The following is a 15,157-nucleotide window of genomic DNA, read 5'->3' as shown; positions in this document are numbered from 1 at the left end:
CAAGGTCTCAAATTTCCAAAATAGTATATGCATGTATGCACTCAAGATAGAAGAAATGAGCCCAAAACCGATAAAAATGACATTTTAAGCAAGAAAATATTTAGCTCGTTACTTGTAAGAGAGTATTCATCATTTTAGACAAATCAGAACTTGATATATGTGTTGATGCATGTTTCACATCGAAAATCATATGAAGTTAAATTGCAGTGAGGTCTTTGATGATAAAACTTTACATTTATTGAATTGTAACGATGATTAAGTTGAAGATATTATCAATATTGATTAGTAGTGGACCACTAGAATGTTTCTGAAAATTTACATAAAATTTACATTTTATCATCTTTGAAACTCAGTTTGAGTGAGAAATGACTCCTTAATTGTACAAAACATAATTTGATCAACCATTAATCTTGATTAAGTAAAGTAACTCTTACGGGTAATGCCTTCCACATATAGTGTTTCCCTCCTCATCACCACTTAGCTCCAAAAATGGTCCATCAACATGTGCACTAACCACGACAGAAAAATCATAAAACCGTACGCACCTCCCTATAAATACCTTAACACGGGCGTGTGTCCTCCACAAGCAATCAATATCTTAATCTCTCTTCTTTTCTGTCCATACCAAATCCTACACAAAACTTCATATATGGCTTCCCAACGTGACCAATTTTCAACTAACCACATAGAAATTCCAGTTTATGGAAATGTGACTGATCAACCAAGACAATCTCCAATCCCCGAAGACGACGAAGGTGACACCTTCGACTACTCCCAGAGGACACAGTGGCTTCGCGCTGCCGTGTTGGGAGCCAATGACGGGCTGGTTTCGGTTGCATCGCTCATGATGGGTGTGGGAGCTGTGAAACAAGATGTGAAGGCCATGCTTCTTGCCGGGTTTGCAGGGCTTGTGGCCGGGGCATGTAGCATGGCAATAGGAGAGTTTGTGTCTGTGTACACTCAGTACGACGTAGAGATATCTCAAATGAAGAGAGAGATGAAGGCAAATGGTAGGACAGAGAACGGAGAGGAGGCAAAGAAGAAGTCGCTGCCAAATCCAGCGCAAGCCGCCTTGGCGTCGGCCATTGCTTTTTCGATAGGTGCGGTGGTGCCTTTGTTGGGAGCAGCATTTATAACTGAGCACAAGGTGAGGCTGGCCGTGGTGGCAGTTTTGGTGAGCATCGCGCTGATTGTGTTTGGAGGGGTAGGGGCTAGGCTGGGGGGGTCACCAGTGGGGAAGTCTTGTGCAAGAGTACTTGTTGGAGGATGGATGGCTATGGCAATAACTTTTGGACTCACAAAGTTAATTGGGTCTAGTGGTTTGGGAATCTGATTAAACTGCGTACTATTGTTGTCATTATGTTTAATTTCTTCTGTTCTTGTTTTGTTGTTGTTGCTGTTGCTAGTGGTGGTTTTGCAGCTGTTGCCAACACCATTTGCATAGAGGCAGACGTGTAAAATCATCGTGTAAGTAAGTTGTGTTCCATCAAATAACGTTGGAAGCCTTATCATGATATGCAACCATTTATTGGTTGTGATTAATTAAAGATTATTGTGATTGTTTTGGAATGGTAAGCAGTTTCTGGCAACTAAAAGTGTTTCTGATTACTTTTGACATGAAATGTTAAAAGTAATTCGAACTAATAGAAATTTCTTTTATTTTTTATTTTTTTTTAAAACCATATACCAAATGCTTCTTCAAAAAACACTTCAAAGTGATCTTTCAGAAAGGTCTTAAAGTGTGTTAATAAAACTTTCAACATGCTTTTAACAAAAAAAAAATTCTAGAAAAAACAATTATGAGCAGAGAAATTTGCACTCACCCTCCAATTATAGTAACCATCAAGCCCTAGATAAGGTACCTAGCTTGCTAGAAAACAGTTAGTTGTCGACTCATGAATGTTCAGTTGCAGAAAGAGCTAACCATCTCAGGTCTTGACGTACGGAATTAACACAAGATAGTTCAATACCCTAATGCACATGCGCTTTCAGAAGTAATAAAACCTAACACTTCAAAATATTGAATAATTAGAGGTAGATGATTATCCTATATACGCAACACAACTTCTTAATTTAGTTTTTTTAGTTAATTTCTATATCCTGCGCAGGTGACAAATTGTCTACTAGGGCGGGGTTTTTACCATACGATAGATAGTTAAGTTTCGTTGCTTCGATAGATGAGTGTGACGCAGGGCTCGTGGTCGATCGGGGCATAGTAGGGGAGTTTGTCACTTCACACCCAATCATGACGTGTCCATGATTAACTTTTGCTTCACGAAATAATATCATATGGAAGATGCTTGGGATATCACATTTTGTAAATCACATGTGAGTCATTTTTGTGATAGCAGTGGAACTGGCTTATTTGGTGAGCTATATCTCTAATAGAGATGGTTTAAATATAATTTGCAAAATATGATCTCTCTAGCATCACTCTTATCATAATACTAACCATCTTCTGAATGAGCTTGATCCAGTGACTAAAATTTAAAAGATTAACAATAAGTAGAAACGAGAAGAAAGATATCTTTGTTAGATGTGTACAATTAAACTCGAAACGGTGGCTTCAAGCTAAATATTGTTTTTGTTATATTCATACACGTACATCACACCTGGAAGAAGGAAGTACAGTACAGATATTCTACACAAATTCCATTCCATTAACCTTTTGGTGCTAAACATATCGATTTCCTTTTAAAAGAAAGGCACTCATCAGTTTCCTTCTTACATTTATGGAAAATTATTGCCATTCTCTTTTATCTCTTCGCCAACAAAAAAAGTAAAATGAGGGATATGATTCATTTATTAATATAAAAGAGTAATTTATGCACGCTTTTTTAATTCCAACCTTTAATATTTTGTGTTCAATCCGATAGATAAATGAGAGAGGGTTGTGCATAAATTAAAAAATGGATTTCCCTTAACATATGATGACATAAAAGTCGAGTCACACACTCAATCGCAAACATGCCATTCATCTAGGAACATAGAAAATAAACATACAATTGCCAACTTGGTTGCAAATGTGTAGGCTTTTTGTTGTTTTGGTTACATTGTCCAGAACCTCGAAGAACATATATAGAAGGCCTAACATGGTAACATGCACATGCAGTTGCCTTCAAGTTCAGTTGCTTAGAAGGCCTAACATACTATGTATGTACAGTTTCTTCAAGTCAGTTAGGCAGATTGTATGTGCTCGATTTTTGCGTTATCAGTTCTAACTACTCTTGGTATTTCCATAGCTTACCTTATCTAATGTTGTTTATTGGGGTGGAGTTTTGCTGGAATGTCTTTCCGGCCGTCAAGCATGTACTCGTCGGTAATGTTTCTTTTTCTTCAACCAGTAGTACTGGTCGGTCGATGGACAACCCCATCTGAATATCCTTATATGGACAACAAAACATCGACTGAAAACAAAGATAAATGATGCTGCATTTACTAGTTCTTCATAAAAAAACGCTTATTGCAGACGATACTGAATCTGCTAATGTAGAACAAAGGCAACTTCCAGCTTCTTTTTCTTCCCTTGTTTTAACTTGGTGTACTCTACAAAGCATTAGGTTTCGTTTGTTCTCTTGAAATTGTTGTTCCAGTGTGTATCAGTTATCATTTGTACAATTGGAATACTGCTCTTCTTACTTGCTTTAAGAACACAATCCGGTGTCGGAATCGTTTTGAGTTGATGGATAATATCAGAAGACAGCCAAAAGAACACAATCCCTTCGCACCCAATCATGATGTCCTTAAGTAGCTTTTTCTTCACAAAAATATTATAATACAGAAAATACTAGAGAGACCATATATATTTTGTAAACCACATGTGAACCATCTCTCTAATAGCAGTAGAATCGGCTGGTTTGGTGAGCCATGTCTCTACTAGATAAATGGTTCAAATGTGATTTACAAAATGAGGTCTTTATAACATCACCTTTATCATAATACTGGTTATTTTCTGAAAGAGTTCGATCCAAACTCCAGTGACCAAAGTTCAAAATGACTAACAATAAATAGAAACGAGAACAAAAATATTTCTGTTAGATGTGTAACAATTAAACTTGAAATGACAGCTTCAAGCTAAACATTGTTTTTATTTTATTTATTTTTTTCTTTTCAAATTCATAGTAATAATCTTATTGATTGGTTGATGGATAAGCATTATGCATGCTGCCCAGGTGCAAATAACTTTCTATTTGTGTCTTCAGTTCATTGGATCATGTTCTGACAAACTCATGATAGTACTCATTTATATTGATCGGTTGACGGATAAGCATATCATGGCGCAAACAACATTTTATTTATATCTCCAGTCCACTAAATCCTATTTAAACAAACTCATGACAGTGCACATAAGCCGCGTTTGTTTGGCGGTAATCTATACCTCTAATGGGAATTCATTTCTCATTCAATCGAGTTGTAACGTTTGGGTAGGCTAGGAAAGGAAACAAGAGATGAGTTTCATGGGAAACAATTCCCATTTAATCTACACCAACTGCCCCTCTGTCGTTGCAAGACTGAAACACACACGAACCAGCATCTGTGGCTAACCTGCCAATCCGATGGTCATCAAAATTATAAATTAAAAAATTAAAAAAATTAGGATCATGGTGGAGCAGATTGTCTTCTTCAGAAATCTGTTGGCTGACAGTTTCGTGTGGTTTGGTAGTGACAGACTATACCGCTAGGTGTGGGTGAGGTCAGCGGAGGAGGAGGGGGAAGGGGTGGAAGCGATAATGAAGGGTGATGGAGTGGGTGAGAGAGCACACAGCAGATCTGCCATGGCCCGAAAAAGGTTGGAGGATTTCCTTATCATAATTCCTTAGTTTAACCAAACATTTGAAATGGAAATAACATAACCAATTCATTCAAGAATAAGTAAGGAATTGAATTCGATCACTATTCCGATATTAACATTCCAGTCAAACAAGCGAGGCCATGTTGATCAGTTGATCGCTAAGCATTGACATGCTGTAAGCGCTCAGTCCATTGGATTCTGTTTTGACAAACTCATGATAGTACTCTTAGGCATGCTGCTAAGTGCTCGGTCCACTGGATTCTGTTTTGACGAACGTATGGTAGCACTCCTATTGATCAGTCGGTGGATATGCATTATGCATGTGCAGGCAACAGCTGATAGGCAAGATTCCGCAAATGTGTGCCGGCCAACTTATCAGGTAGCTAAAGAACTCCTCATGCTTTCATGGAATGAAATTTGGAACCTATCCACATATGAGGACTCAACCTACAACCAATTTCATGCCTTTATAGGGTTGCGTGGCTAAAGGCTCTCCTTACTTTCCGACTTGTGATATATTTCTTTGAAATTTCAAGCTAGCAAGCAAAGAGGAAACCGATGGCTAACGAAACATTCGTTCCAAGAACCTGATCAATGATCATGACGTCCTTACCTATCTTTTTCTTCACTTCTCTGCATCTCCTCCCAACCTTGTGTACTGGTCACCATTTCTTGTTAGAGGTGGTGCAACATCACCAAATGGTCCAAATTATGATCAACTGTATTCGGACCAAGTGAATGAGAGATGGACGGCAGAAATAGAATCAGGGAAGTTAAATTAAGGAGAAGAACGTCTATGCATTGGTCATGTTACTGTGACGGTCTACTCAACTGCACTTTCACAATGGAAAGTTAACTTTGACATTGTGCGATTGGTCTGGGAGCTAGAGGCAGAATCTAGGCCCTCAAAACGATGATATAGTCGGCCAATATTTTTTTAATTTTAGTGTTGAAAAACTAGGAGTTAGAATTCTAAATGTTTAAGTGAGTTCACGCTGCCCAAGTCTTGGGCTGAGGCTAATTTGGCCTCGCACAATGCCTATGCTTCAATTTGACTAGGCAAATTTTATTGGAACAAAAGTTTTTTCAATTTTTAGGCAAGATCATAAATTTGCCTGAAGACTTCCATTACATATGCTCTTATCATTCACCTACATGACTAGCTATGGGTTGTGAATAGAGGCATTCTATTAGAGGAGAGAAACTTGCGTACACCGGGTCGTGATACACACGCTCTTATAGCGCACACCAGCACCATGGTGTGTGCTAAAAGAACAATGGGGCATTCGACTCGCCTAGGAGACCTCGAAACAAGCAAGTCTTTCTCCGGCTAGAGAACCAGTGGTCGAAATAATGTTGACGTTCAGTTTTCATAATGGACATGCCACTATTTTGAAACAGGACTACAAAATCTTAAAGCACCATCTCAATCAATAACGGACTGCATACATACAAGATTCAAACAAGAAACTCAAGAAAATAACTACAGAGTACGTTGAAGAAGCGGCGTGCTACCCGTACTTTGAAGACGTATAAAAGCCATAAACCACATGATATCTTCATTAAAAGTAGTAATCATAACTAGGCAGCAGCATTCCATAGCAGAAATGGAACAATAACGGGTTCAAAATTAACCAGAAAAGAAACAGAGCAGCTTTGAACAGGAAACCATATAACCCAAAAACTAGATTCTACAAAAATAATACCTACTTCATCACAACTGAACCAGAGAAAGAAGCAGAGCAACCTCGCCTCGGCAAACAAAACACGGGCAGGAACAGAAAAACAAGGCAATTCCCCAGGTGCAATGTGATACAGGGGCCCGGAGAACAAAACAATCGAGCAGTTATTCAACTCAGCAAGAATGGAACTTCCCAATCATGTAACGAAAAAGAGCAGAACCTGCCAAAGGGAACTCTCCCACCGGTGTGCTCTGTGTAACGTGAGGAACTTTATGTTGAGTTAAATTGCAGATGGCTTTGCTCAGGCCGAAAAGACTTTCAAAAAAGTAAGGTTTAAAACTATCACGTCCAATTAGTAACACAGAAACCCAAATCATGTATCAAAAAAGACCAGATCCTGCCAAAAGGTTAAAAACATTATTATAGCAGGAATGGCAAACGAGAATATATCATGCGTCAAAGTAACTTATAAGAGAAATTATTACCCGGTTCACTCCCATTTACTAGCAAAGATACCGAAAACAGGGCAGCCAAAAGGACGTTCTACTTATAGGACCACTTCTACTTCCAAGTAACAAGAGGCAAACTCCCAATAGCGGACCCCTCACAATCTATCCTCCGACATACCCAACATCAAATGACCTTCCCAGATTGCAATTGCCAATGCAAAACAGCCAAGAGGAACCAAACGACCTTCCAATATTTCAAGTGCCCAAGCAAAACAGTCAACAGGGACAGACAGCAATCATAGCATTTGCAGTCACCAATGAATGAAAGTCACAGACAACCACCAGTCGCAATGGATTCATAGAGTATAAGGCCAAATTGAAATATCATTTGCAAGCATGCATAAAATTCCATCGGATCAAACATTCGGTCGAGCATTTAGCAACAAAAAACAGGTGAATATCTATGCAAGATTCGCACTTCAAAATACTGGTCCAACCCAGAAAATCATCAGAGGACACATCCAGCAAGGGGAAACTTCAAAGCAGTGCAGAGAGAGACAGTCACCTGAGCAGCTCCTCAGGTTCCCAAGCTGCAAATAGCACATCAACAAAATTACCTTCATTACAATACCAACTGTGAAAAGCATAAAAATCATTGAACAAGTGTGTTTTATGTACCACTATAGGATGCAATTGTTCTATCCAGAACGGAAGCCACCTGTACTCCGACGGTCATATGGGCCAGAGCGGTCACGACTGTATCGATCACTTCCAGAACCTCCATGACTACCAGAATCCCTGCTGCGCCCACTAGATGATCGGTCTCCATTTCGATCAGGTCCATAACGACCACTACCACCACCGCCGCCGCCATACTTATCATCCCTATCACCATACCTGCCACCCCCTCCTCTTGAACCTTCACTTGGACACTCCCTGGCAAAATGCCCTGGCTTGCCACACTTGAAGCAGTCTCCTCCACCTCCACGCCCACCTCCACCTCCAAAGTCGCGACCACGGTCACGATCACGACCGCGGTCACGACCACGGTCGCCGTCAAAATCTCTACCTCCACCACCTTGGTGAGGCTGAGCTTTATCAACAGTGATAGTTCGTCCATCTAAATCCAATCCATTCATTTCCTCAATGGCCTCTTCCATTGCTTTTTTATCATCAAAAGTGACAAACCCAAATCCACGAGAGCGTCCAGAAAACTTATCAACAACTACCTACATGAGGAAATAACTGTCACCACAGAAGTTCCATTGAAGAGTATAATGAATGTCAAACAATATGATATTGGATAAAGAATGAACAATTACCATCTAACTTTTCAATCAAACCAAATCGAAATCATATTTTCCATATTTATAGGATATCAAAACTGGAACCAATAATCAACGGAAACAAGATAGTTACAAACAAATGCTTGATTGAAATCAAATATATCCTATCTAAAACTGTATCCAAAGTTCCAAACATTAAAGGAAAAATATAATAAAAATTTACCTTAGCTTCAATGAGCTTTCCAAACTTTTCAAATGCTTCTCTTAGACTTCTATCAGATGTTGACCATGCAAGGCCACCGATGAAGCATCGATACTCCAGCTCTTCTGACATCTTCTAAACTGAAATTCGCAAAAAAGGGCATCAATCATGGAAGCAAAGTAAATGGAATCAATATAAACCATTCAACAATCTATCAATAATCCAAAGAATACTAATAAAATCCCTAACCCCAACACACAATACAACAAAGTGCCAGCTTTCGAGCCTGAATTCGCCACACCCCATACTCAATCTGCTAACTGAGAGAAGGCCTTTCATATCCCATAAACTAATCAGATTCAATAACTCGTACAGATAGACACATACTGAAATAAATCAAAAACCCAATTAAGATATTGGGACATGTATCCTACAACTCCATGCCAGCACACAAACGCAAGTATATAACTTGAAATACCCAATACTTCTTGGGCTTTCTTTTGAAAATTACAGGCTTTATACAGTAAACCCTAATCAATTATCCAAATAACATATTTAATCAAATAATTCAGATCTAATAAACAAATTAGCCACACAAAACAGCACAAAAATTGGCAAAACTAAACTCAGAGAAATTAAATCAAACGAATCTGCCCCCAAATTTGTAATTGAAAGCAAGAATGACAAAATTGGAACTAACAATAAGTATGGAAAGCGGTGGAATTTACATACCAGGAAAAGAGAGGCTAGGGCTTTAGATCTCAAACGCAGAGAGAGAGAGAGAGAGAGAGAGAGAGAGAGAGAGAGGCTGAAGGTTTCGGCTCTCGGCTTTGAACACAGAAGGGAAGAGAGCGCTTGTGCGGGTGTAGGGATGGGAACCGGGTCAAGTCATCGGGTTGTAGGAATTTCTTTTGGTTCCCGGACTCTGTGTCTGATTGGGCCACATGTCCACCGGTATGAGATATTTATCCCTTTATAAATCAGCTTATTATAAACTTGTTATAAAAAAAAGGTCAAAGTTTGAGATATAACCTTTTAATGGTAGGTGCAAGATAGATGTAAAATGCCACACTAAAATTATAGTATAGGCAGATAACAAATAAAAGGCAGAGGAATAGATGATGTTACTGATATTTTTCTCTAGTTTTCTTTCTTCTTATCTTTTCTGTTACATGAAAACATATGGAGTGCTCTATTTATAGAGCAACTCCAAACTGATGCATTAACTGCATGTTGAAACTTGTAACGCGTCCTCTGACAATACAATTCATTTTCCACTTTCACTTTGCATGGGCATTGAAAACTTCTGCCTATGCTGAAGAATTCTACTAATGAAACTGTGGGCATTCATTGCCCATGAGACGTTTCAACACTCCCCCTTGGATGCCCACATATCAACATGAGTTGCCTCGTTAAAACCTTGTTTGGAAAAACCCAGTGGGAAAAAATCATAGCGAAGGAAAAAGAGTACAACTTTTCCTGGATCGTTGATATAGTGTCAAGTATGCTTATGTTGCCTCGTTAAAACCTTGATAGGAAAAACCCAGTGGGAAAAATCCTAATCGAAGGAAAAAGAGTACAACAAGCATGTATCATGGATGCTCCCCCTGATATGTATCTCCCCCTGATTCCGCATTCTCCAAATTTAGCTGTTTGGTAAGTCGACGTAATCCGATGCCTTGCACTAACTTCTGAAATGTGTACTTTGGTAGAGATTTGGTGAACAAGTCTGCCAGATTTTCATTTGAACGGATTTGTCTGACTTCAATAACTTTAGCCTTCTGAAACTCATGAGCACTGAAAAACTTTGGAGATATGTGTTTAGTCTTATCGCCCTTGATGAATCATTATTTCATTTGGGCAACACATGCTGCATTATCTTCATGGATGACAGTTGGATTGTCTGTCTTCGAAGTTAGACCACATGAATTACGAATATGATGGATCATTGATCTTAACTAAGAACATTCACGACTTGCTTCATGTAAAAAAAGTATTTCTGAATGATTTGAAGATGTAGCAACTAATGTTTGCTTGGTTGAGCGCCAAGAGATTGCTGTATCTCCATTCTTAAACACATATCCAGTTTGTGAGCGGGCTTTATGCGGATCAGAGAGGAAGCCAGCATCTGCATATCCAACAAGGACCTGGTCATCTGTGGAGTTCTTTGAGTAGAAGAGACCCATGTCTGTTGTCCCACGAAGGTATTGCAATACATCTTTGATACCCTTCCAATGGCGAATTGTTGGAGCAAAGCTATACCTTGCTAACAAGTTAACTGAAAAAGCTATACCTTGCTAACAAGTTAACTGAAAAAACTATATCTGGTCTAGTACATTGTGCTAAATACAACAAAGCACCTACTGCACTCAGATATGGTACTTCTGGACTAAGGACTAGTTCATCATCTTCTTTTGGACGAAATGGATCTTTCTTAATGTCCAAAGAACGAACGACCATTGGCGTGCTTAGTGGATAAGCCTTGTCCATACCAAATCGCTTCAGAATTTTTTCAATGTAAGCTGATTGGTGGACCAAAATTCCACTAACACAATGCTCGATCTGCAGGCCGAGACAATATTTTATTTTCCCAAGGTCTTTCATTTCAAATTCGCTTTTCAGATATTCAGCAGTTTTATTGAGCTCTTCAGGAGTCCCAACTAGATTCATATCATCAACATATACTGCCACTGTAGCGAATCCAGAATTGGATTTCTTAATGAACACATAAGGGCAAATAACATTGTTGATATACCCTTCTTTGATCAAATATTCACTGAGACGATTATACCACATTCGTCCAGATTGCTTCAGACCATACAATGATCGTCTTAATTTGATCGAGAGTATACCTTGTGGTTTATTACTTGTTTCAGGCAACTTAAGTCTTTCTGGGACTTTCATATAGATGTCAGTATCTAATTCTCCATATAGATACGCAGTGATGACATCCATAAGTAGCATGTCAAGTCTTTCTGAAACCACTAAACTTATTAAGTAACGGAACGTAATTGCGTCAATTATAGGAGAGTATGTCTCCTCATAATCAATTCCAGGTCTTTAAGAAAAACCTTGTGCAACGAGTCGTGCTTTGTATCTTGCGATCTCGTTTTTCTCATTGCGTTTCCTTGTGAATACCCATTTGTAACCCACGGGGTTTACATTAGGCGGGGTTTGGACTATTGGTCAAAAAACATTCCGCTTTTCCAAGGAATTTAATTCTGCCTGGATTGCATCTTTCCACTTAGACTAATCCTGTCTCTGTTTGCATTCATCAACAGAGCGAGGCTCAATATCATCACTTAAGATGATTTCAGTGGCTACTGCAAATGCAAACATATCATCGATGATTATTTCATTCCAATCCCACAATTCATTTGTACATGCATAATTTATGGAGATTTCTTTGCTTTCATGTACTTCTGTCTCTTCAGGGACAGATGTCTCATCAAGGACATTTTCTTTTTCTGGAAGTCCAGAATTATGAATTGTGGATGTATCATTCATTTTCTCTTCTTGAATGACTTCATTTGGATTCAGTTGTGCCCTCGACTTTCTCTTTCGATGAGCTGAATCTTTTGAACCTTGGGGTCTACCACGCTTCAGGCATGCACTAGATGAATCATTCGCTGCCACTTTATTTTGTCCAACAGGGACATCAATTCTTGCAGGTGCATTTGCAGCTGGTATATGTGATTTTGTCACTTTCATAGCATCATTAAATACATCTGGCATTTGATTGGCAATGCTTTGAAGATGAACAATCCTTCTCACTTCATTTTCACATTGAATGCTGCGAGGATCAAAATGAAACAAGGTGGGAACAACCCATGTCAGCTCTTTCCGTTCTTCTGGAACGTTTTTTTCTCCCCCTAACGACGGGAAAATTGTCTCATCAAAGTGACAATCAGCCAAACGAGCTGTAAACATATCACCTGTCAAGGGTTCCAAATATCTAATGATAGATAGTGAATCAAAACCCACGTAAATTTCCAGTCTACGTTGAGGTCCCATTTTAGTGTGTTGCGGCGGTGCAATAGGCACATAAACAGCACAACCAAAAACTCGTAAATGAGAAATGTTTGGCTGATGTCCAAATACGAGTTGTACTGAAGAGTATTGATGGTTGGCTATAGGTCTCAATCGAACCAATGATGCAGCATGTAAGATGGCATGTCCCCATGCAGAGACTGGCAATTTGGTTTTCATAAGCAGAGTGCGAGCTATTAACTGAAGCCGCTTGATCAATGCTTCAGCTAAACTATTTTGAGTATGGACATGAGGAACAGGGTGTTCAACATCAATGTCCAATGTCATGCAATAATCATCAAAGGTTTGAGATGTAAATTCACCAGCATTATTAAGTCGGATTGACTTAATGGGATAATCTGGGAACTGTGCTTGTAACTTAATTATTTGAGCAAGGAGTCTCGCAAAGGTTACATTCCGAGTAGACAAGAGACAAACATGTGACCATCGGGTAGATGTATCAACCAAAACCATAAAATATCGAAATGGTCCACATGATGGTTGAATAGGCCCACAAATATCCCCTTGAATTCTTTGCAGAAATGATGGGGATTCAGCATCAACCTTTAGTTATGATGGTCTAATTACCAACTTCCCTTGAGAACAAGCTTTGCAAAGGTTATCATTTGAGGCAGCAATGTGTCTGCTCACTAATGGATGTCCATTAGAGTTGTTAATGATCCTACGCATCATGGTAGATCTTGGATGACCCAGACGGTTATGCCAAAGTATGTAAACCTTTGAATCAATGAACTTCTGGTTCATAACAGTATGTGATTTAATTGTCCTTATGTATGTATAATACAATCCATTCGACATACTACGCAACTTCTCCAATATACGCCTTTGGGTATCATTGGAGGTAATGTATAGATACTCCACATTTTCTGCACTTTTTGTTTCAATGTGGTATCCATTTAAACGTATGTCTTTGAAACTCAACAAATTTCGAGTAGATCGAGTAGCATACAATGCATTCTGTATGGACAATATTGTTCCATTTGGTAACATAATCTGGGCTTGCCCTGAACCTTGAATTACATCTGAAGGTCATGATATTGTTGTTACCCCTACTCTTGTAAGTCTTAAGCTTGAGAAATACTTTCGATCACGAAGTATTGTATGTGTGGTTGCACTGTCTGTAAGACAAATATCACCGCCATTTCTCATGTTCTGAGAATAACCACAATTTTTATCCATGCTCTCTGAGTAAGAGAATCAGAGTTAAAAGCAAGTTATAACAAGAAATTTACATGCCACTTTTATTGAATCTGAAATACTACAAGTTCAGCATAATAAAAGTACATTAATGATTCAATCGGACCGGTATACTTCATTTCCCCTTTCCACAATAAAGTCTGGAACATCTAGATGAGTTGTGTTCAACTGCTCTGATAAGTCAAACACTGGATCAGGTATATCCATTGGTCTAGCCTGGTCGAGAAAGTTGGTCTCGACACCCTTCTCCTTGAGAGAGGCTTGATACAGATCCACTAGATGTTTTGGGGTACGACAAGTACGCGCCTAATGCCCATTACCACCACACCTATGACAGGCTCCTTCAGAGTTTCTAGGAGCATTGTTCATATGAGCTTTGCCTTTGTGGCGATTCGCATTTTTGAAGCTCGGGCCTGAATTATGCCTCGAAACCTGGATGTGAAACTGAACTCCATGGTTCTTGCCTTTCCTATTCCATCGACCTCGCTTGTGGCCACGCCCTCGTTTATGATTATCACCACCAGAGGATGTGGCCTTCACTTCGAGGGAAGCAACATTCACTTCTGGGAATGGTGCATATCCAGTAGGTCGGGAATGATGGTTTTTCATCAGGAGCTCATCATTCTGTTCAGCTACTAAGAGCACAGATATCAGCTGGTTGTACTCAGTGTAGCCTCGCGCTCTATACTGCTGCTGCAGGAGCACGTTGGAGGCATGAAATGTGCTGAGAGTCTTTTCCAGCATATGCTCCTAAGTAATAATATCCCCACAGAGCTTGATCTGAGAGGTAATTCTGAACAATGTAGAATTGTATTTTGCCACTGACTTGAAGTCTTGGATCCTCAGATGAGTCCACTCATAGCGGGCCCTTGGAAGAATCACCGTTGTCTGGTGATTGTATCTGTTTCTCAAGGCATTTCAGAGAGCTAACGGATCTTCAACCGTTAAGTACTCGCTCTTTAGCGCCTCATCAAGATGGCGGCGAATGAAAATCATGGCCTTTGCCCGATCTTGAGAGGATGAGTTGCTCTCTTCCCTGATGGTATCTCCAAGATTCCCTGCTTCCAGATGGATCTTGGTATCCAGTACCCAGGTCAGGTAATTTTTCCCGGTAATATCCAGGGCAGTAAATTCAAGCTTCACCAAGTTCGCCATTTTTTTTTCTGAAAGAAAATGAGATGTGTAAGAACTTGCAATAATATGTATTCCTGGAGGAATATGATGTCAGAACTTCTGGTTCTTACAAATTTTTCATTTTGATCTTCAGGCCAAAATGATAAGCACTCGAAACTTCTGGCTCGAGATTTTCAGGGTGAATGAGGAGGGCGATCATACCGCACCATTCTCATTGAAATAATGTAATATAGAATGGGCGATTATTCCGCACCACTCAAGTAACAAGAAAATTAAATATGCAGAGCAGCGTGGGCGATTATACCGCACCACATAAAATTGCAATGAAATTAAACAGCAGGTAAATTCAAATATGCAGGGTAGGG

General features: G+C 39.4%; 1 protein-coding gene and 1 pseudogene across 1 annotated transcript; one reads left to right on the top strand and one right to left on the bottom strand.

Moving 5' to 3' along the window:
• The first annotated feature begins 514 nt into the window (after positions 1–514).
• Positions 515–1,569, top strand: LOC137721743 (vacuolar iron transporter homolog 4 pseudogene; annotated as a pseudogene).
• Positions 1,570–7,289: 5,720 nt separating this feature from the next.
• LOC137722527 (glycine-rich RNA-binding protein RZ1A) lies at positions 7,290–9,361 on the bottom strand. Its single transcript, XM_068461552.2, has 4 exons — positions 9,144–9,361; positions 8,433–8,551; positions 7,602–8,152; positions 7,290–7,513 (listed from the first exon to the last, which is right to left on the bottom strand). Exons 2-3 carry the CDS (start codon positions 8,541–8,543, stop codon positions 7,622–7,624), a joined length of 642 nt encoding a protein of 213 aa, XP_068317653.1. The 5' UTR covers positions 8,544–8,551; positions 9,144–9,361; the 3' UTR covers positions 7,290–7,513; positions 7,602–7,621.
• Positions 9,362–15,157: the final 5,796 nt, after the last annotated feature.

This window comes from Pyrus communis, chromosome 4 (assembly GCF_041283825.1).
Source record: "Pyrus communis isolate YQ-2024b chromosome 4, ASM4128382v1, whole genome shotgun sequence".
Classification (NCBI taxonomy): domain Eukaryota; kingdom Viridiplantae; phylum Streptophyta; class Magnoliopsida; order Rosales; family Rosaceae; genus Pyrus; species Pyrus communis.
The sequence above is the reverse complement of the archived record's forward strand: the minus strand, read 5'-3'. Positions and strand labels throughout refer to the sequence as shown.